This window comes from Myxine glutinosa, chromosome 8 (genome assembly GCF_964187855.1).
Source record: "Myxine glutinosa chromosome 8, kmMyxGlut1.1, whole genome shotgun sequence".
NCBI lineage: Eukaryota > Metazoa > Chordata > Myxini > Myxiniformes > Myxinidae > Myxine > Myxine glutinosa.
The window spans coordinates 125,259,532-125,281,391 of record NC_136268.1 but is presented as its reverse complement, the minus strand read 5'-3'; the positions used below and the strand labels follow the sequence as shown (position 1 = coordinate 125,281,391).

Here is a 21,860-nt window from a genome sequence, read left to right as displayed (position 1 = left end):
ATCTTGGTCTCTGTATGTTTCCTGTATTTCAACCTTTCTAATGAAAAAAAAAAAAAGAGTTGGTGCTATTTAGGTATGTGTAGAATGTGGCATTTTGATTTTTTTTTTTAAAATAAGATGAAGAATTGATTCACTTATTTTTTGTTTTTTTTATGGGTATCGCCCCAGACAAGGCATACAGCCACTCTAGGTAACGGGCTAAGAGAAGGTTAGAAAAATATAAGGATAAACCAAAATAAAATAAATAATAACAAGAAAACATCAAAGACACAAGAAGTAGCAGAGGTTGGGCAAAATGCGATTAAACCTCAAAGATGTAGGAAGAATGAATTGACATTCCTCTTAAAGCCAAGTAGATCGTAGGATAATGGAAGCATGTTACATTGTTACAGGTAGCGAATTCGAGGGCAAGACAGCACAAGGGATAAAACTATCTGCAGAGCCTTTCATTCTGCATCTTGGGTCAGCTATAGTCTATGGGTGTGCAGAGATGGCAAACCGAGTCTTATGTCCAAACACTCGTACGGGAGGAACCAAGTTAGAAAGTCCAACAGAACATTTGGCATGAAAATATCTGTAGAATAAACCAAGAATGGCAATTGACCTACGGTGAGAGAGTGGTTGAAGAGTTGAACACGTCTCCACACCAACCAGGTTGACAATGTGTTTCTGGAGCCTTTCAGTAAAGATAAGTGGCAGGCTGGTGCTTCAGCCCAAATGTGGCAACAGTATTCCATGAGGGGACGCATAGTTGCCTTATACAGGCACAAAACGGCATTAGGAGGTAAATACCTCTGCGCTCGATAAAGGCAACCAACTCGCTTGGAAGCAATCTTAGCAATACCAGAAATGTACTTATCCCAACGGAGGTTAGAAGACATGTCCAGAACCAAGAAGTCGAAGCTCCGATGATTCTGTTAAGGTTGAAGACACCATGTGCACAGAAGGGAAATACCTGTTTCAAGAGCAAGACATGGACAGCAGTTTAGTTTTCTTTGCATTGAAGGTTACCAGCCAGTCATGCCCCCACTTCAAAACATTCTCCAAATCATTGTCCAGAGAAACTCCAACCTCATTACGAGTGGAGTTGAGTGAATCAGCAGATGTACAGCAGAGTGAGGAATCATCAGCATACATGGCTAGCTGAGACAGAATATCATCAGGAAGATCATTGATATAAACAAGCAACAATGTGAGACCACGGATAGAGCCCTGTGGAACACCAGAATTGATGGAGCAAGTAGGAGAAGATTGACCCTCAAGTACCACCTCATCTTGGGATTTGTAAGGAAAGCTGAGATGATTGAATGCATCACTCCAGATACACCATATGACTGAAGCTTGTGGAGCAGACCCCTGTGCCATACTTTATCAGTCTTTTGAGATATCCAAAGCATCAAATCGAGTTTCACCCTCGAACTCCAATGTCCTGTTTATATGATCCGTAATTAAGGATAGTAGATCACCAGAAGAGTGAGAATAGCAAGGCCATACTGGCAGTCAGTGAGAAGTTCATTGTCCTCTAGATGGCTGAGACGTTGATCATTGATGAAGCATTCAAATACCTTACTTATTCCAGGAAGCAGGCTGATGGGGCAATAGTTACTTGGTTCAGAATGCTCACCGGCACCCTTGAAAACAGGAACAGAAGCCACTTTCCATGATGAAGGAAACACTGAAGCAGACAAGCACATGTTGAATAGCTTGGCAAGAATCGGTGACAGTTTGGGACAACACATCTTCAATACAATCACAGGGATTCCATCAGGACCAGTCGCTTTTGAAGCATCTAAAGTACGAATAATTCTGGCAACCTTCTTAGGAGTGATAACTGGAACAAGAATATCAGAGTCTGTACGTGATGGAAAAATCAGGAAGAGGGTATCCCTGATTAGTGAGGGTAGAATTAGAAACAAAGCGGTTTGAAAAGAGGTTAACCATATCCAGACGTGAAGTAACAACCTCAGGTCCATGAAAGAGAAGAGGTATAGAAGATTTATTGTGGTTGAGTACACTGTTGGCAATCCGCCAAAAGTCCCGAGAGCCAAGCTGCTGAGTCACAATGGAATCAGCTACAGAAGCAGCATAGTGTTGCTTGACATCCTCAATAACTCTTTTACAGTGGTTACTTGCTTTGCGGAACAGACATTTGGACTCCAGAGACCCTTGCACATGGTACTGCTTGAAATAGGGGTTGTAATGAGCAATTGCTGATGCACAAGTAGGAATGAACAATGGATGGCAATGAACCTTCACTTAATAGGAAAATGAAGGAATATAAATGCCCATACCAGTGCAAATACAACAACAACAGGCATTTTAAGGCCATTTTCCCTGCTAGAGAGGGGGTTAGCCTTGCGGGCCGCATGACATCTTCTCCATTTTGCCCTATTTTCTGCATCTCCCCTTGTTAACCCCCTTGCCCGCATTTATTCTTCCACCACTTTTAGCAAAGTCTTTCTCAGTCTTCCCCGTCCTCTACTTCCTTCTACATTCATTTCCATCACTCTTCTCAACCAGTCACTTTAATCCTTCCTCAACACATGACCAAACCATCTCAACCTGTTTCTCTTCACAGCATCCATCACAGGCTCTATTCCCATCATCTTTCACAATTCATAATTTGTCGTCCTCTCTCTCAACGATACTCCGCACATCAACCGAACCATTCGCATTTCCACCCTTTCCAGCCTTCGTTGCTGCTCTACTTTCATTACCCATGTCTCGCCACCCATAAATCATAACACTTTTCACACATGCAGCATACACATTTCCCGTCAGCTACAACGACACTCCCCTCCTCATTAACACGCCACTCAGTTGCCGAAACTTCTTCCATGCACATCTCACTCTAGCAACGGTTGCAGAGTCTGATCCACCTTTTCCATTCAGCATGTCACCTCGGTAGCAAAACGTTTTCACACCTTCCTGCTTCACGCCGTCTCCAAGATCCAACTCAACATTTCCTCCATCTGCAGCTCCCTCTGTGCACACCTAACACTTGAATGTAGCTGCCACACTGGTTAATGATGCTCTCAGACCACTACATTTTTGATGAACCCACTCAGCGCATATTGTACATTGAATGGAGTTCACTCCAACACCCTTCCTGCACACAGCACACGGCCACTTCCCAGTTCTTTCCACCTCACCACATGCTTTACCACTTGCCATCACCTTTGTTTTTCCAATATTCACCTTCAGACCTTTTGTCTCCATACATTCCTTCCACTTGTTCATCTTCTCCTTCAGTCCATCCATACTTTCCGCAATCAATACCAGATCATCTGCATACAAAAACTCCCACGGTAAACCCTCCTTTATGCCTAAGTCACACATCGGCGGATATTTTGGCGACTACTGGCGACTGCCGGCGATCAAGATTTTTCGGCGACTACTGGCGATTTCGGGCGGTCAAATATGGTCAGGCGGCAGTATGGCGACTGCAGGCGGCCACATTGCGACTGCATTGCGGCGACGCCCCGAGTGGGATGGCGACTGTTGAAGATCGACGACGACTGCATTGCGGATGCACGGCGGCAGCGTGGCGACAGTCTGGCGGCTAGATTACGACCGATGGCGGATCGCGACGACTGCATTGGGGCCGGGTGGCGGTTTACTCCGACGTCCGCAAGACTGCAATAAGACCGCCGGCGATTGGAGACGATTCACACAACTTTTTAAATCTTTATTTCTCTATTTTACATTTCACTTTATTCATTTCAATGATGTATGACATGAAGCATAAAGATGTTTGATGTACAACAAGAAAGTTAATAAAGATGTATCATTGTAATGTAATAATCAAACTTTTCTGCAGGGAGAGAGAATGGAAATAAAGTCCAACAAATTATTTCCACTGGTCCCAAGTCCCATAAATAAAGTTTCCAAAGGACCAAAGTCCCAAAAAGAAAGTTCCCAAAAGTCCCAAGTCCAAACAATAAAGCCATATCCTTGTCGGCACCACAGGACCTCACTCCACGGAGACCCTCACACCATCCTGTCTTGCCATGGAATCGTGGTATGTCGTAATGCAGTCGCCAGGCAGTCGTATCTCTGTCGCCAGTGGCCGTAACTCGGCCGCCACTAGTCCTACTGCTGTCGTCGTCAGTCTCCCATAGCCGCAGGGGAGACGTGGCAGTTCTTCTGTAGTCGATATGCAGCCGCAACAGTGTCGGCCCGTAGTCGGGAAGATGCCGCAGGAAGGCCGTATGGCATTCGCATCTCTGCCGTGCTAGCTGGTGGGGCGATTGCGGAAGACTATGAGCGACTGGGTTGCGGCCGCTTTACGCTCTTATTACGGATACCGATGACAGCATGGCGGTTCCATCACGACAGCATGACGGATGTTTTTCGAGTGCGACTGAGCGCGCCGTTTTTAAACATTAAAAAAAATATTTGGCCCCTTTGCGGCTCTTGCCGACTGCAGCCGACCTGGGGAGGATAACCACGACTACAGGCGACCGTCCATTACGGTTTCATTACAATTGTCGGCGGGTGGTGGCGATTTTTCCAGTCGCCAGTAGTCGCCGACAAATCCGCCTATGTGTGACTTAGGCATTACATTCCGAGCCAGCACCTCCATCACAGCTACAAATAGTAGTGGACTTAGTACCGCCCCCTGATGCACTCCCACCTTCAGCTCAAACTCACCACTGTTCCCGTCCTTCGTCCTTACACCTGTGCGCGCTCTCTCATACATTGCCATCACTACTCTGATCAACCATTCCTCCACTCCTAACTTCCTCAATGCCCATGTCACTACTTCGTGTGGAACCCTATCGAATGCTTTCTCCAGATCAACAAGCGTTACGCCTAGGTGATGTGAGTTGACAAAGTGGAAGACGCAAGGTGGCCATCTTGGATTTTGACGTGGCGACCCAATTTTCAATAGCGTTCTTCCTTATGCGTAGATACACCCACACACCAGATTAGAAGTTAGTAGTTCGTTTATTTTTCAAAGATATTTCGCTCACAAGGTTAAGACATATATATGGTGGCGGCCATCTTGGATTTTGACGTGGTGACCCAATTTTCAAGAGCGTTCTTCCTTATGCCTCGATACACCCACACACCAGATTAGAAGTTGGTACATCGCTTCTTTTTCAAGATATTCCGCTCACAAAGTTCAGACATACATGGCGGCGGCCATCTTGGATTTTGACGTGGGTTGCACCCACACACAAAATTAGAATTCGGTTCTTTGCTTACGCACGCATGCACGCACGCACGTATGCACGCACGCACGTCGGGGAAAACCATAGTCCCCCTTTCGCTCCGCGGTGCGACGGGGGACAACAAACCCAAGAAACAACTTCTTCCTCTTCTCCATGTACTTCTCCTGCAACTGCCTTACAATAAAAAGAACATTTGTCGTTCCTCTTCCTGGCATAAATCCAAACTGCATTTCGTCGATCTTTACTTTCTTCCTTATCCTCCTCTCCAACGCTCTTTCCAATACCTTAATTCCATGCTCCAATAAGTTTATCGCTCGATCCAGTGCAAATCCATTGGGATATTTCCTTGGCAGCCATATCAGAACCAAGACTGAAAGTTGAGGTCCATGGCACATCAGCAAAAAATGAACAGAATCCATCCCAATCAGGTTTCCCAAACTGAAACACAGTGCGGTGAAAAGGATGCACTTGAGTTGTGAATGAGGAGTAAGAGACACAAATATTAACTTAATGATTGTGAAAGCAATTTCCCACGTAAGACAACACGGATTTATTTATACTTTTAAGATAAAGTGTAGATGTAAAATTTATTGTGCAGGTTAGTTTCAGACTTATTTCAATTCGTGAAAGTAAACCAAAAACAAATAAATAGCACCGCAAAGCGGGCGTAACCCCTCAGCCCATGCATGATGGAAACCAATTTCAAGATGGCTGCCATTGCGGCCATATTTAAAATTGCAGCGCACCCATTTTCGAAAGGAAGCTTCCTCTACTCAACCCCAACACACACTGCAAAAATGGATTTAATCGGACAAGCCGTTCTGCTTGAAATTGACGGAAACCAATTTCAAGATGGCTGCCGTGGCGGCCATATTGAACATCGCAGCAGGCCCATTTTCGAAAGGAACCTTCCTCTACTCAACCCCAACACACACTGCAAAATGGATTTAATCGGACAAGCCGTTCTGCTCGAAATTGACGGAAGCCAAAAGTTGACGGACGCCCGGACGACAATACCCCTTAGCCCAATTTGGGCTGAGGGGTGAAAAGTATTTGGTACCCTGAAATATATTTGAGTGACGACAAAATGCATTTATGGAAGTTTGAGCCCTGCAGATGAGAATGTAATGGACATTACTGATAAACCAACAATAACTCAAACTACAGGCTGAAATGTACATTCTGTTAAATGTTTTTTTTCCACAAGAGAGAGGCTCATGGAAGAACAAGGTTAAATTGACAATTGGGTAGGAGAGAAACAACTGGGGCTAATACTGCAAGATAATAAATGAACAGGAGAGATAAAGAGAAACAAAAAGAGAAAGAAAAAAAAACAAGGAGAAGAAAGATTTTTAACAATTCAGAGTAAAGAGGAAGAAAGAAAAAAAACGAAAGAACGAGGGGGAAAGAAAGAAAGAACTAGAAAAAGATAAAGAAAAAAAACCGAGAAAGATAAAGAAAAAAAACAAGAAAAAGATAAAGGAAAAAAAACAAGGGAAAGATAAAGAAAAAACAAGAGAAAGATAAAGAAAAAAAACAAGAGAAAGATAAAGAAAAAAACAAGGGAAAGATAAAGAAAAAACAAGAAAAGATAAAGAAAAAACAAGAGAAAGATGAAGAAAAAAACCAAGACAAAGAAAAGGAAAAAAACAAGAGCAAGATAAAAAAACAAGAGAAAGATAAATAAAAAAACAAGAGAAAGAGTAAAAAAAAACAAGAGAAAGAGTAAAAAAAAAACAAGAGAAAGATAAAAAAAAAACAAGAGAAAGATAAAGAAAAAACAAGAGAAAGATAAAGAAAAAACAAGAGAAAGATAAAGAAAAAACAAGAGAAAGATAACGAAAAAACAAGAAAAGATAAAGAAAAAAACGAGAAAGATTAAGGAAAAAACCAAGAGAAAGAAAAGGGAAAAAACAAGAGCAAGATAAAAAAAACAAGTGAAAGATAAAGAAAAAACAAGAGAAAGATAAAAACAAGAGAAATATAAAAAACAAGAGAAAGAAAAGAAAAAACAAGAGTAAGATAAAGAAAAAACAAGAGAAAGATTCAGAAAAAACAAGAGAAAGATAAAGAAAAAACAAGAGAAAGATAAAGAAAAAACAAGAGAAAGATAAAGAAAAAACAAGAGAAAGATAAAGAAAAAACAAGAGAAAGAAAAAGAAATAACAAGAGAAAGATAAAGATAAAACAAGAGAAAGATAAAGAAAAAAAAAACCAAGAGCAAGATAAAGAAAAAAAACAAGAGAAAAACCAATAGAAAGATAAAGAAAAAAAACAAGAGAAAAAACCAAGAGCAAGATGAAGAAAAAAAAGAGAAAAAAGAATAGAAAGATAAAGAAAAAAAAGAAAAAAAAACAAAGGGCAAGATAAAGAAAAACATGAGAAAAACAATAGAAAGATAAAGAAAACAAACAAGAGAAAGATAAAGAAAAAAACAAGAGAAAGATAAAGAAAAAACAAGAGGAAGATAAAAAAACCAGACAGGACAGGTTTCACTTCGATCGGTGAAGCGGTTTCGGAGAAGGGATTTTTTTTTTTTTTTAAATATCGGCTTTCAAGCTAATATGGCTGCCACACCACGTGACATATGACCGTAAAAATGTAGACTCTGCATATGTATGGGTAGGGGATCATGTGGTTGCTGAGAAAAACGAGGTTTAGCCCATACGGACGGACGGACAACCCAAAAACATAATGCCTCCGGCCACCTTCGGGGACCTCCGGCCATCACCTGTGGGGAGATCTGAAAACAGAAATTTGGAGAATGTACCCTTAAAATCCGGGAGAACTGTAGCAGTTTGCACAAGAAGAGTGGGCCAAACTTCCAGTAGAGAGGTGTAGGAATCTCATCCATGGTTATAGGAAGCGCTTGACTGCAGTTATTTTGTTCAAAGGTTGTGCTACCAAATATTAAGTCGAGGGTGTCAATAATTTTGTCAATGCCATTTCTTTTTATTTTCTGATTTAAAAGGATATATTAAGTTATGAATCAAAAACAAAGGTTCTGTAATATTAACAGTGAAATAAAGAATTGTGGAGACCAAATACTTTTGTCAATTTCAACTTATTCTTTGAGTTGAAAAAAGTGCAAGGGTACCAATATTTTTGGCCATCACTGTATCATACAATACAACTCCCCACACCAGTCTAAACCCCGCAAGCAAGAATTCAAAAACAGATTTCATCCCAAGTCTAATGTGTCGTTCTACTAACCCTACAATAATTCATAAATAGCGTGTGGTTGGGATGGGGGTGAGTGCCCCAGGGGGCCTCTTCACTCCTTGGAGTCCTTGAAGTTCTATTGTCTGGTTCACCCTACCTGGTAGCACCACCTCCCATCCCCTCCCAACGCTGTCTATCAGTGCCCTGGGTCCCGGCACTGCAAATGTCTCTTGCGACTGCAAGGCCTACCAACACCAAGCGCTCCACAATGGATCATATGTCTCTTCACAACTGGAGTTTCTTGGCCTATGTCACCTAATATCACAAGTAAAAAGGGCCATTGTGACCTCTCAACAATGACAAAATGGCATTTGGCCAATCTGGCTTTTACACAAGGTCTTCAGCCTTTATGTCCCAACAGCACTTGCACACGGTGTCTCCATGGCCTTTATGGCCCAGAATAAATGGCATAAATGTTGGCAAGACATGTTGGCAGAACTGGCAGGTAACATAGGTACCGGCAGGTGGCATGGCTGGCAAAACAGGTGGTTATGGCTGGACAGGTAGATGGCAAGTTAACGTGAACCGGCAGATGAACCGAGCTGGCAGATAGTGAGACCCAAAAGTCAGCAGATGTTGCGAGCCAGCAAATGGTACTGGGCTGGCAGCTGGTGGCAGGAGCATGTGGCGGCAGCAGGTGTGATGGCCGTGTTTGTCCCTAAATTACTCTACACCCAAATGCAGCGCTAATCCTTCCATATAATCCCCAACTCTGACACTCTTCTCCCACCACTAAATGGTACCTACTCACTATTGAATCGGCTCGTTTACACCACGTCTTTGAGGCCACTTGGCACCAGGCCGACAGTGACCGTGAAAGAGCATTTGGCATTCACGCCATACACGACCGCCAATAAATATGTATTTTTGTATATGTCACATATATAAGTCACATGTATATTTTTTACATGTGACGTCACGTATTACTTAACTGACACTGTCCAGACTCATTCGACCAAAGAAAAAACAAGAAGACGTCATGCGGAGCACGATACTTGCAAAATCCACCCCCCCCCCCCCCCCCAAGTTTTCCGTTGATACAGCAAATTGTCTATTCCATGAAGATTCAAATTTACGATCTTGATCAAAGCTCGGGTCAACAGGATGAAAAGTGACGTTTTTTCAGATGAAAAATGATGATTTTAGAAGTTTGACCTTGAGTTGACCTTTGACCTTTTGACCTCAAAAATAGTTGGTTTCCCAATTCAGTGAGGCACTATAGAAATGCTGTTCAATTTTCAAGTCAATCGGATGAAAATTGATGGGTTTTAAGATGAAAATTGATGATTTTGGAAGTTTGACCTAGAGTTGACCATTGACCTTTTGACCTCAAAAGTAGTTGGTTTTCCTATTTAGTGACAATATGCAAATGCTGTTCAATTTCCAAGTCAATCAGATGAAAATTGATGGTTTTTCAGATAAAAATTGATGATTTTGGAAGTTTGCCCTTCAGTTGACCTTTGACCTTTTGACCTCCAAAATAGTTGGTTTCCCAATTCAGTGAGGCAATATGCAAATGCTATTCAATTTTCAAGTCAATCGGATGAAAATTGACGGTTTTTCAAATGAAAAATGATTTTGGAAGTTTGACTTTGAGTTGACCTTTGACCTTTTGACCTAAAAAAGTTCATTTCCCAATTTATTGACTCAATATACAAATGTTATTCATTTTTTAAGTCAATCGGATTTAAAATGGCGATTTTAGAAATTTGACCTCCAGATGACGTTTGACCTCAAAATCAATAGGCTTCTCAATTGGGACGACCTATACAACCTGGTGAAGTTTTGTGACGATCGGTTTAGAATTGTGACCTGTAGGCCGGTGACAAACAAACAGACAGACAGACAGACAGAAGCACAAACGCAACTGACCAATATACTTGTAAAATCTTCGATTTTGCAAGTAACACAAGCTGCACTCGTGTCGTTGGTCAGCACTGACACAAACGATGCTTGCGCAGACTCATGAACGTCACCATTTTTACCTGAAATGAAATAGTGCGATGACATCACGTGATTATGATGAATGGCTGCTTTTACACAGCCTGAATCGACTGTGGTATTCCAGCGGTTGACTCTCGCCACTCAACACCCCTCCCATGACCGATCAGATTGGTTAAGAACACAACTCCATGCGACTCTGCCTGGTCCAGAGTGACCTCAAAGACGTGGTGTAAACGAGCTAATGTGTTGTCTGACATCTGTCATGCGGCAAAGAATATTTTTAACTAGCCGAAACCCGTGGAACATCCACGGAAGGGAGGATGTGGTTTATGGATAGAGTGTACCATTATGGATGGCATAGGGGATTTGCTTGTCCGAGTATAGTCTAGTAGGAAGACTAGGTCCCCCTGCACCCCCCGGAGATATACTTCTAATCAGTGTTTCTAGATTGGAAAAAATGTGTAGAAAATGACTAGCTATGGCCCCAAGCTGAAATAATGTCCCACATACCATTTTTATGCAAATTACTGCTGCCATTATCAAAAAAAGACTAGGTCCCCCTGCACCCCCCGGAGATATACTTCTAATCAGTGTTTCTAGATTGGAAAAAATGTGTAGAAAATGACTAGCTATGGCCCCAAGCTGACAAAATGTCCCACATACCATGTTTATGCAAATTACTGCTGCCATTATCAAAAAAAGACTAGGTCCCCCTGCACCCCCCGGAGATATACTTCTAATCAGTGTTTCTAGATTGGAAAAAATGTGTAGAAAATGACTAGCTATGGCCCCAAGCTGAAAAAATGTCCCACATACCATTTTTATGCAAATTACTGCTGCCATTATCAAAAAAAGACTAGGTCCCCCTGCACCCCCCGGAGATATACTGAAACTGGCAGTGACTGGTGATTGAAATGCGGTGCCTTTTTGTGTTTCAGGTCGAGGTACGTGAACTCCCCACGATCTACAGCAACCAGGAAGAGACTGATACCAGGGTGGTTCTGTACCTCCATCATGCTGCTACCATCGGATACAAGAACGCTGTAGTCAGAACACCGGACACAGACATCCTCCTGATCCTGCTCCACCATGCCCACAACATCAAGCTGACGGTGTACCTGGATACAGGGTCAGGGAAGCATCGCCAACTTGTCAACGTCTCTGAGCTGGCAGAATCCCTGGGAGAGGACTACTGTGCCACTCTCCTGGGGTACTATGTGTTCAGCGGAGAAGACTGCACCAGTGCCTTCAAAGGGAAGGGAAAAGTCGGGCCCTTGAAAAAGCTGGAGAAGAATCCCAGGTTTCACAGGGCATTCGGTGAATTTCACAGGGTATTTAGAAAAATAAAACTTTGTGTTAACGTCTGTGTAGACGGACCTTAATATGAGTCTATTATTTCGTAAAACTGTGATTATTTTGTAAATAAAGCACTAATTAGCATACTAGTATACCATAGACACATGTAATCATGTTATGAATAGTTCTATCATGATCTATGCCCTTCAAAACATGGGTCTAGACACCTTCATTTTTCAATTATCTGCAATATTGGCTGAGATATGTCAAAAATCGTTTTTTTGATAATGGCAGCAGTAATTTGCATTAAAATGGTATGTGGGACATTGTTTCAGCTTGGGGCCATAGCTAGTCATTTTCTACACATTTTTTCCAATCTAGAAACACTGATTAGAAGTATATCTCCGGGGGGGTGCAGGGGGACCTAGTCTTTTTTTGATAATGGCAGCAGTAATTTGCATAAAAATGGTATGTGGGACATTTTTTCAGCTTGGGGCCATAGCTAGTCATTTTCTACACATTGTTTCCAATCTAGAAACACTGATTAGAAGTATATCTCCGGGGGGTGCAGGGGGACCTAGTCTTCCTACTAGACTAGTAAGAGTTAGGAAGAAAGATGAGAATGAAGAGTGCGTATATGAACAACGATCGCCGACACCGGCACAAATGCATGCTCTGGATTGTCCACTCAGTGGACGGCTTGCTTTCGCCTTCGCCTGTCCAATCAGCGGACGGCTTGCTTCGCCTTCGCCCAGCAGACGCCAATACGATGGCGTCGTAAGATGGCGTCGTATCGGGAGTTAATCGGATGCTTTTGGGCCCCAACGTCGGCTAATTCTGATTTTTCGAGTATGGCTTTACGTGATAAACAAAGAGCAAGGTTCGTAGATCGTAAATCCATTAGTGCTGTGGGCATCGGGTCACTGGGTGCGGCGTAAAAGGGATAACAAAGTCGAGTCCTTACGCTATTATTATATAGATTCTTTACTGCTTGACACACGTTGATGCCAATTCAAAAACGACTTTGGTATGGTTATTCAAAAGATTAACATTTCTTTTGAGAACCATTATTTGTGCCTATTGGGTTTCATAACATGGGCTACCATTTGTCTGACTATGCCATACACAGCACCTGCGCACTGTACAGATATGCAGCATTGCCCAAACAAGCTTTATGAGATGGCAATGCAACTCAACAGGATGTCACAATACAAGCAGCAGTGACACATCAAGAGGTCCCAACATATCTACAGAAAGCGCAAGAATCATTATGACGCAGTATTACGCACCATCCTTGTTCGTGTCCATCTGTTTGAATATCTTGTCCGTTCTCTTCTCTGGCGTTGACTCGTCTTCAGGCATTTTCATGACTGAAGACACCATCTTGTAGATTGCCTGCAGGATTCACCATGACTTTGTCAATTATCGAGCGGCTCTTCACATAATATGTTATATATTATAACATAATATGTTATATATAACATAATAGCATAATATATTATAACCTCAGCATAATCACGGTCAGCCCAACTTCATCACAATCTTAAACTAGAACAGCACTCGGTAGAGTGCGTACCTCCGCCAGGCTGAACAGTTTCTGTTTTCTATCCCACTGATAGGCCGGATCTGGATTCGGACCTGAACCAAAATCTAATCGGCTTGTTCTTGTCACCTAACCAACTCATCCACCTAGTTTAGTCATGAGTCATCCATAACTTTTATCTATATCATGTCGAATATCGCTTTTCGCCCGATCCCTCAACGGTGAAGAATCATTTTGAAATTAAATAATTCTCATATCCGAATGCATATTCATATCTTCACCAAAATCGAAACATTTCGTCCTTGTCACATACACTACCTGTCCGCCAAATTTCGTCCGAATCCGTCCACAACTTTTTGAGATATCTTGTTCACAGACAGACAGACATGGGTGAAAAGATAACCTACATCCACCTTTGGTGGCGGAGGTAAAAAGCAAAATATTTAGCGAACGAAAAAACAATGAGTGACAGTAAAATGCTGAAACTCAGTATCCAACATTTGAGAGGTGAGGAAATATCTGACAGTAGGTTTCAAGTTCCTGTGCTTACCTGTACAATTTCAAGCATCTCTGCACGGCTGATATATCCATTCCCATCCAGGTCATACATGCTGAAGGCCCACTGCAACTTCTGCTCAAGACGGCCCCTCGACGTCACGCTCAATGCAATAATGAACTCGCGGAAGTCAATGGTTCCATCGGCATTCGTGTCAAATGTGCGAAACACGTGCTCGGCAAACTTTGAAGCATCACCGTATGGAAAGAAATTCCCATAAATTTTCTTGAATTCGTCCACGGTGAGGTTCCCGCTGGGACAATCTTTCAGAAAGCCTTTGTACCACTCTTGCAGTTCATGCTCCGTGAATTCGGTGTTCTCTCGCAGGTCCTGGAGCACCTCTGGGCGCAGCTTGCTGTTCTGCTTGCCCATGACAAATAATCATGAAATTCAACGGGACTTCTCCACCAGTGTTTGGTCCAGGCTTTGGTCCCTCGCTGCCTGCAATACACATTGACGCTTTGTGTGAGTGCTTATGAAGATTAAAGCAATGTCCGATTTTAAAACACCATATATATCCTTTTAACAAGTCGATCTCAGCTCACCAATGAGACTTTTCTGAATGTTTCATTGTCCATTCAACGATCTACAGTATTATGAATTTTCAATTCGTGATTTACAACGATATAAGAAATGCATATTGAGGCAGCACATGATTCAAGTTCAACCTTATATTTAAAGTTGGAATACTATAAATGAGATAAATGTATAACAAACACAACTAAACACAACTAAATGTATAACAAACACAACTTACGGCTTCCTCTCCGCTCCCACCTTTTGTTCATATGTGTTCTGTACCGTCCCCCAAACAGTGATGACTCCATCTACATTTCAATGTCTGACAACATGGACCAACTTCTATCCACTCATCCCAACTCTCTCTTCCTCATATGTGGTGACTTCAACTGTCATCATGCCAGCTGGTTGGGTGTGGGTTCCTCTCTCACCAGTCATGGCACCTCAGCAAAGGACTTCTGTGACTCACTGGGATTGACACAATCTGTCAATTTCCCGACCCGGATCTCAGCCAATGGAGTATCTTCTCTTCTAGACTTGGTTATGACAAACTTCCCTGCTAATGTCTGCTGCTCTTCTTCTGCTCCAATCGGTTCTTCTGATCATGTGCTTGTCAAAGTGGACATCTCTCTGGCCATTCTCAGAGAGCCTCCTCAGCGTCGACGAGTCTGGCATTTCACTCAGGCCGACTGGGACGGTCTTCAAGCAGCCATCAATCGTCTGGATTGGTCTCCCATCTCCACTGCCTCTGACATCAATTCTTCCTGGGAATTCTTCCAAAGCAAACTGATCTCTCTCATGCACAGATTTATCCCATCTCGCCTTCAATTGTCTTACCCTTCCTCCCGTCCATGGTACACTGAATCTTGTGGTGAGGCTGTTGCCCTGAAACAACTTGCCTTTGCCTCTTGGAAGGCTAATCCAACTGAAGGAAATCTCAGTTCCTTCCACCAAGCTCGGAACAAGTGTGTGTCTACCCTCAGGAGTGCCAGGAAGCACTATCTCTCCTCACTCAAGAATGAACTCTCAAACCTGTCTCCTTCCTCCAAATCCTGGTGGCGTCTGGTCAAATCCGTTTCTGGTGTTTGTTCCCCCTCCATCCCCTCCCTTACCTCAAATGGCCACACAGTTGACATCGCACGTGACAAAGCCGAATGCCTCAACTCTGTGTTCGCCTCGAAATCCTTAGTCCCAAACCCATCTCTCTCTGTTCCCACCTTTCCCAGTCGAACCCAAATGCTCCTGGACTCTGTGTCCTTCTCTCCTGACAAGGTGGAGGAGTTTTTGTCAAACCTCGACTCTGATTCTGCAACTGGACCAGACGGCATCAGCCCACGGGTCCTAAAATCCTGCTCTGCCGCTCTATCTCACCCTCTCTCTGTTCTTTTCACCCTATCTTTTGCTCAAGGTCATCTGCCAGCATCCTGGAAATCAGCTAACATTACCGCTTTACACAAAAAAGGTGCAAAAACAGATCCTTGCAACTACAGACCAATCAGCCTGCTCCCAATTATCAGCAAAGTCATGGAATCCATCATTGCTTCGGATATGAAATCTTTCCTCTTCTCCAATGGCTTGATCTCTGATCATCAATTTGGTTTCAGACCAGGTCACTCTACTCTGGACATGCTGCTTCTGCTGTCTCAACAATGGATGGAGGTCCTGAATGCCAAACAGGAAATCAGAGCTGTCTCCCTTGACATATCAAGGGCCTTTGATACGGTCTGGCACCCAGCTCTGCTCACCAAACTCTCCTCCTATGGTATCCATGGAAATCTCCATGCATGGCTTGCGGACTTCCTCTCTGGTCGTAGTCAACGTGTGGCCCTGAATGGATTTCTCTCATCTCCCCTTCCTGTTCAGGCTGGAGTTCCCCAAGGAAGTGTGCTGGGCCCTGTGCTTTTTCTGGTCTTTATCAATGATCTCTCTGACTCTCTGGAAAATCCTCTCTATCTCTTTGCTGATGACTCCACTCTCTGCCGCTCCATTCCTCTTCCCTCAGATAGGCAGTCTGCAGCCTCCTCACTCTCTGAAGACCTGGACAAAATCACAGACTGGTCAAACAAGTGGAACATGTCTTTCAATCCTGCCAAATCTCACTCTCTTACTATGTCTCTCCGGAAAGATCGACTGGACAACCCTCCCATCTACTTTCTCAACAATCCTCTCCAAGAAGTTCTGTCACTCAAGCTTTTGGGTCTCACTATCTGCCATGATCTTTCTTGGGAAAACCACATTTCCAAGCTGGCCTCCAAAGCCAGTCGCCGACTGGGCATCCTCCGTCGTGCGAAGTCCTTCCTCGGCACACCTGAGCTCCTCACCACATACAAGGCTTTCATCCGCAGCTCAATGGAATACTGTTCTCCCCTATGGGCTGGTGCTCCTGCCTCACACCTGGCTCGGCTTCACGCTGTTGAATCCAAAGCTTTCAAAATCATTGGAATCTCCCGCGATGAAGCTATCTCTGAGGGTCTTTCACTCACTCACCGCAGGCAGGTAGGTGGTCTTTCTGTCTTCTACCGACTCCTCTCCGGCCTTGCTCCCCCAGCTCTCTCCGTGCTCTGTCCCCCAAATATTCCTACAGGTCGCACAAGATCTGCCAGCAACCCTCTGATGGTTAAACTGCCGAAATCTCGGCTCTCTGCTCACCTTCACTCTTTCATTCCTCTTTTCTCCCGCCTGTGGAACAAACTCCCACACTCCCTTCAATCCCTCTCCTCCCTCCAGGTCTTTAAAACAGCTGTTCACCACCATCTCTTATCTTCCCCCATCCATAACCTTGATCTTTTCTACCCCCACTAATTCACCCCAGATCCACCTTGTTTGAAATTCCAACTTATTTCCTGGAAATCCTGGCAGTGTCCATATGTTTATACCTCTCCCACCCCCCCCCCCTTCACATGCCTCCCCCCTTCACATGCCTCCCCCCTTCACATGCCTCCCCCCCAAAGCCCTCTCCCTCCCACAGATCTCTCGATGTCTCCATGTCTCTCGGTCCCTGCTCTCAAATGTTGTGTTTGTGTCCTTCCCCCTCTCTCCCCATCTTGTCTACCGCTCCCGATGTTATTTGTTTTATGTGTCTGTTTGTCTTTCTGTGTGATTAATTTTCGCTCTTTCACGAGCCTCGATCTTGTATACAAAAAAAAAAAAAAAAAAAAAAAAAAAAAAAAGCTTCCAGGGAAGCAGAACTCAACTGAACTGACTGGACAACTTTAAAGTAGGTCAGTTGTCTGTACTAGATTTGACTTAAGATAGCAACCTACCTTGTGTGGTAAGAGTCTCACACACCAAGTTTGATCAAAATCCATAAATGTTTGTGGACGTTAAAGTCTTAACGTCGTTTCGGAGCTGAAAACAATATGGCGGCCTATGGCGGCCATTTTGTGACGGATCGGGTTGGAATGCAATAGCAACCTACCTTGTGTGGTAAGGGTTAAACATTCTAAGTTTGATCAAAATCTGTTCATATTTGTGGATGCTAGAGTGTTAACGTCGTTTTCATGACCAAAAACAAAATGGTCGCCCAAGTCCGCCATTTTTCAACGGATCGGACTGAAATGTAATACCATCCTGGTCCTTGGGGTAAGGATGCTGCATGTCACGTTTGATCAGAATCGGTTGATATTTGTGGACGCTGGAGTGTTAACGTCGAAAAGTTAACGGACGACAGACGACGACGACGACGACAGACGACAGACGACGGAGGGTTCAGTATGTGATGAACTCAACTGGACAGTAGTCCAGTTGAGTTAAAAATGATTCTCAAGTTAAAAACACAATCTCTGTTTGTGTGAGGATGCAAGAACCCCTTTGATAAAGCGTGAATACATTCACAACTCGGGAGTTCATAGAACGCGACACCCTGCGCAGTGTTCACGTATATACTTCCATTTTAATTAAAATAATGATTTTAGAGATAGTTAAAATAAATCCGGAAGTTCAGCACTACTGAAGCAGTCTTCTTATCTATATATAAAAGTAGCGGCAGTTTCTGTCCATCTGTTTCTCTCTTTCTACCCATTCATTAGGCAGCTGACCTGACTGAACCCAAAACGACATCATGAGTAGGAAGGCCAGTAGGTGATAAATGTTGCTTCTGGGACACCTCCGTTTAACATGGGAAATCCCTATCTAATGTCATTTACCCCCTTGTCTTTTTCAAAAATCATAAACACCTCTATTTCTCCCTCTATGAACCTATAATCCTTCTCACCTTATGAACCTATAATCCTTCTCGCCTTATGAACCTATAAATCCTTCTCACCTTATGAACCTATAATCCTTCTCGCCTTATGAACCTATGATTTTCTTCCTTTATGAACCTATAATCCTTCTAGCCTTATGAACCTATGATCCTTCTCACTTACATGTAATTTTTACCCTATTCCCCCCACTAGCCCCGTAATGTAGTTCCTTAGACCACTCTACTAATGAGCCTATAAATATATTATCTCTTTCTAACTTTTTTAAGAGTTCCATTCTCCTATAGAACTCATCCCCATCAAGTATATTTATAAAGTATACAGGTTCCTTAACCTTTTGTTGTGAAAGTATAAAGTGGTATGTTTCACGGAGGGTTCTTGTTTGACCTCCTCCTCTCCCACATACCATTTTAAAATTATAATATTTATTATCCGATTGATAACCATTAAAGTTCTCACTCCACTCTAATATATTTTTCTTCCCGCCCTCCATTACCCCACTTAACAAATGAATACTTTATCCGTCTTGAGAACCTTCTGACCAGTGATTCTCTCAACCTCTTGAATCTGATATTTTTCACATTTGTTGTGTTTTCCATTTATATACCAAGGTTGATTACACCTCCACACTTTAGTCTGGTTACCTTCGCAAAAGCGGAAGGTTATGTTTTGATCGCTGTGTATTTATTTGTATGTCTGTGTGTGTGTGTGTATGTTATTCGCATAACTCAAAAAGTATTCAACCGAATTGCATGAAATTTGGTGGGATGATTGGTTATTATACGGGACACATTTGATTAGATTTTGGGAGCAATCGGGTCAAAGGTCAAGGTCAAGGTCACGAAAAGGTCAAAATCGTATTTTTACCATAGCGCGGTCACTGTTCTGTTCCCTACACTCCCATGCCAAGTACAGAACAGTAGCTGCGGCGAAGGTATGCGCTCTACCGAGTGCCCGTTCTAGTTGATACTTGGTTCTATCATTTATATAATAGAAAAAAGGTGGTGGTAGCCCGTTAAAATCCCTAACCCCCCTTTTTAACTTATTACTTATATATATCTTATCACTTATATATATCTTATCACTTATATATCTTATCACTTATATATCTTATCACTTATATCTTATCACTTATATACTTATATAACCATAAGGGAGACCATCAATTCCATTTTCTAAAATAAACCTCTTATCATCAAAAGCCCCCAATGCTTTCTTATTCACCTCTTCTGAATATAATTGATGTTTATAACTTCTTATTCCATTAATCTTTCTAAACTCTTCTTTCTTTGTTGTTAAACAGTTATAATAATCCTTAAAGGGCGGGGTTTGTGGGTGGGGTCTGTGTGGGTGTGGCTTATGATTTTTATTTATTTATTTAATTTTTTTTATTACTACTAATTAAATTAGCTAATCTGGGTGGATGAAAGTATGGATGGTTGTTGTTTAATGAATTATCAGTTTTGTTTTTTGTAATTCTTGTGAGTAAAATGAACCCAAGATTTCTTCCCAATTCATATCATATAATTTGTAAGTCCAAGGCATAGTATCCATTACATCAACGATTTTGAATAATTCATTAGTCCATCTCTTTGTATAACCTTTCTCAAAATGACTTTTCCATCTGTATATTCTTACAATATCACCAACTTTGAACTTGGGCTTTCTCAAATTAATCTCCTTTTCATATTCTAATTTTGTAAATGTTTCTGATGGTTTTGATTTTGTTGATAAATGAACTGTATTATTGTAATTATCTACAATATCCTGAATAAAATACACCCATTTTTGGGAACCGAGTTGTGTGAATTTTTTATATAATTTATCTTTTAAAGTACGATTAAAACGCTCAATAACAACTGCTTTTCCTTCATTAAAGGTGCTGTATAATTTAATACCCTCCCCCTTAAGAAATTTCATAAATATTTTGTTAAAGAACTCTGTTCCCTCATCGGTCCACAGTTTCTTTGGTTTTCTTTTACTTTTATTAAATATCTGTTGGAAGGCTAACATCAGAGTATAACCTCTCTTGTTTTTCAAAGGAACAACCCAAGCAAATCTACTCCTCAAATCAATAACGGTTAAAGCATACTTGTATCCCTTATCATTTTTTAGTTCGATTAAATCAGCGGACCATATGTGGTCGGTGTATTTAGAATAAACTTTCCTTCTTTTAAACTTTGTGATTATAGGTTTATGTAATTCATCAGCCAAAAGCTCCTCAGTCTTGATGACATCATTAGAGCCTAATAGTTTTTTGAGGGTGAATAACCAAGGCCAAGTTTCAATTTAGCATTTATCAAATTTCTCACAATAAACCTATCAACCTTCTCTCTCAACGTTGGATTTTGTATCAAAGACAAATTATACAACATTTCTCTGTCGGCTTTATGTTTTTCAGTCAACGTAGTGGTTTTCCCATAAGCAATATCATGCTTCATACACACTTCGTCAACCCTATTTGTAGGTTTAGACCAAGGTTTAGGATTGTCAGCCTCATCTAATCTTTTATCCAGGTTTGTTCCAGGACCACAGAAAGAATATCCAGGTAGATGTAGTTCCCCTGGAATTCCAGTTGTTGTAAATTTACTTCCTGACAAAAACTTTTGTATGTCTCCTCCACTTTTAGGAGAGATGAATTGACACTTTTTAGAGCCACACACTTGACATATTCCTTTTTGATAAACTCTATTATTTTTAGCTTTAACAAAGGAGATATTTTTAGATTTAGTTTTCTTTTTACATTTGAGACAATAACTCATATTTATTTATGAGAAAAAGTCCTACATAGTGCCAAAGCCTTTTGGGTTTTCAACATATATACATTTCTATCTTGATTTTTAAAACATAAAGAATCCTTAGGAATGCCTTCACTCTCTCCTCCATTTATTTACAAATAAAACTAACTAAAGTCAATAACACCAACATCATCAACTATATGTTGTATATCTGCTCTCTGAATTTATTATAGCAAATTTAAAAACCAATATCTTCATAAGAGTCATCAGTTCTTTATTTTCCTCTTCGGTGCGTTGAGATTGATTTATTTGTCGTAATAACTTCAATCTTTCATTAATCTCAGGAATGGTCATATTTTTATATTTTTCCCCCCCTCTCTCTTTCCTCCCTCTCCTCCTCCTCCTCCTCCTTTTTCTCCCTTTCCTCCCTCTCCTCCTTCTCCTTTTTCTCCCTTTCATCCTTCTTCTCCTTCTCCTTTTTCTCCCTCTCCTCCTTCTCCCTTTCCTCCTTCACCTCCTTATCTCTTTCCTCCTTCTCTTCTTCAACTCCTTCCTCCTTCTCTTCTTCAACTCCTTCCTCATCCCTTACTACCCTTGAGCTTGAGCCCCAATGAATATTATACATATACTCATCTGGATTTTGAGATATTCTTGTATCTATAA

General features: G+C 41.9%; 1 protein-coding gene across 2 annotated transcripts in view; it reads right to left on the bottom strand.

Moving 5' to 3' along the window:
• Nucleotides 1-21,860, bottom strand: part of LOC137432904 (hippocalcin-like protein 1) — a 131,446-nt gene that overhangs the window by 19,514 nt on the left and 90,072 nt on the right. The window contains exons 2-3 of one of the 2 annotated variants that reach the window (XM_068125210.2): nt 13,733-14,179; nt 12,929-13,034 (exon numbers count right to left, since the gene is read on the bottom strand). In XM_068125210.2, the coding sequence (XP_067981311.1) occupies nt 12,929-13,034; nt 13,733-14,110 (484 nt within the window). In that variant the 5' untranslated portion in view covers nt 14,111-14,179. The remainder of the gene's footprint in view (nt 1-12,928; nt 13,035-13,732; nt 14,180-21,860) is intronic. The other variant, XM_068125211.2, reaches the window with a different exon arrangement.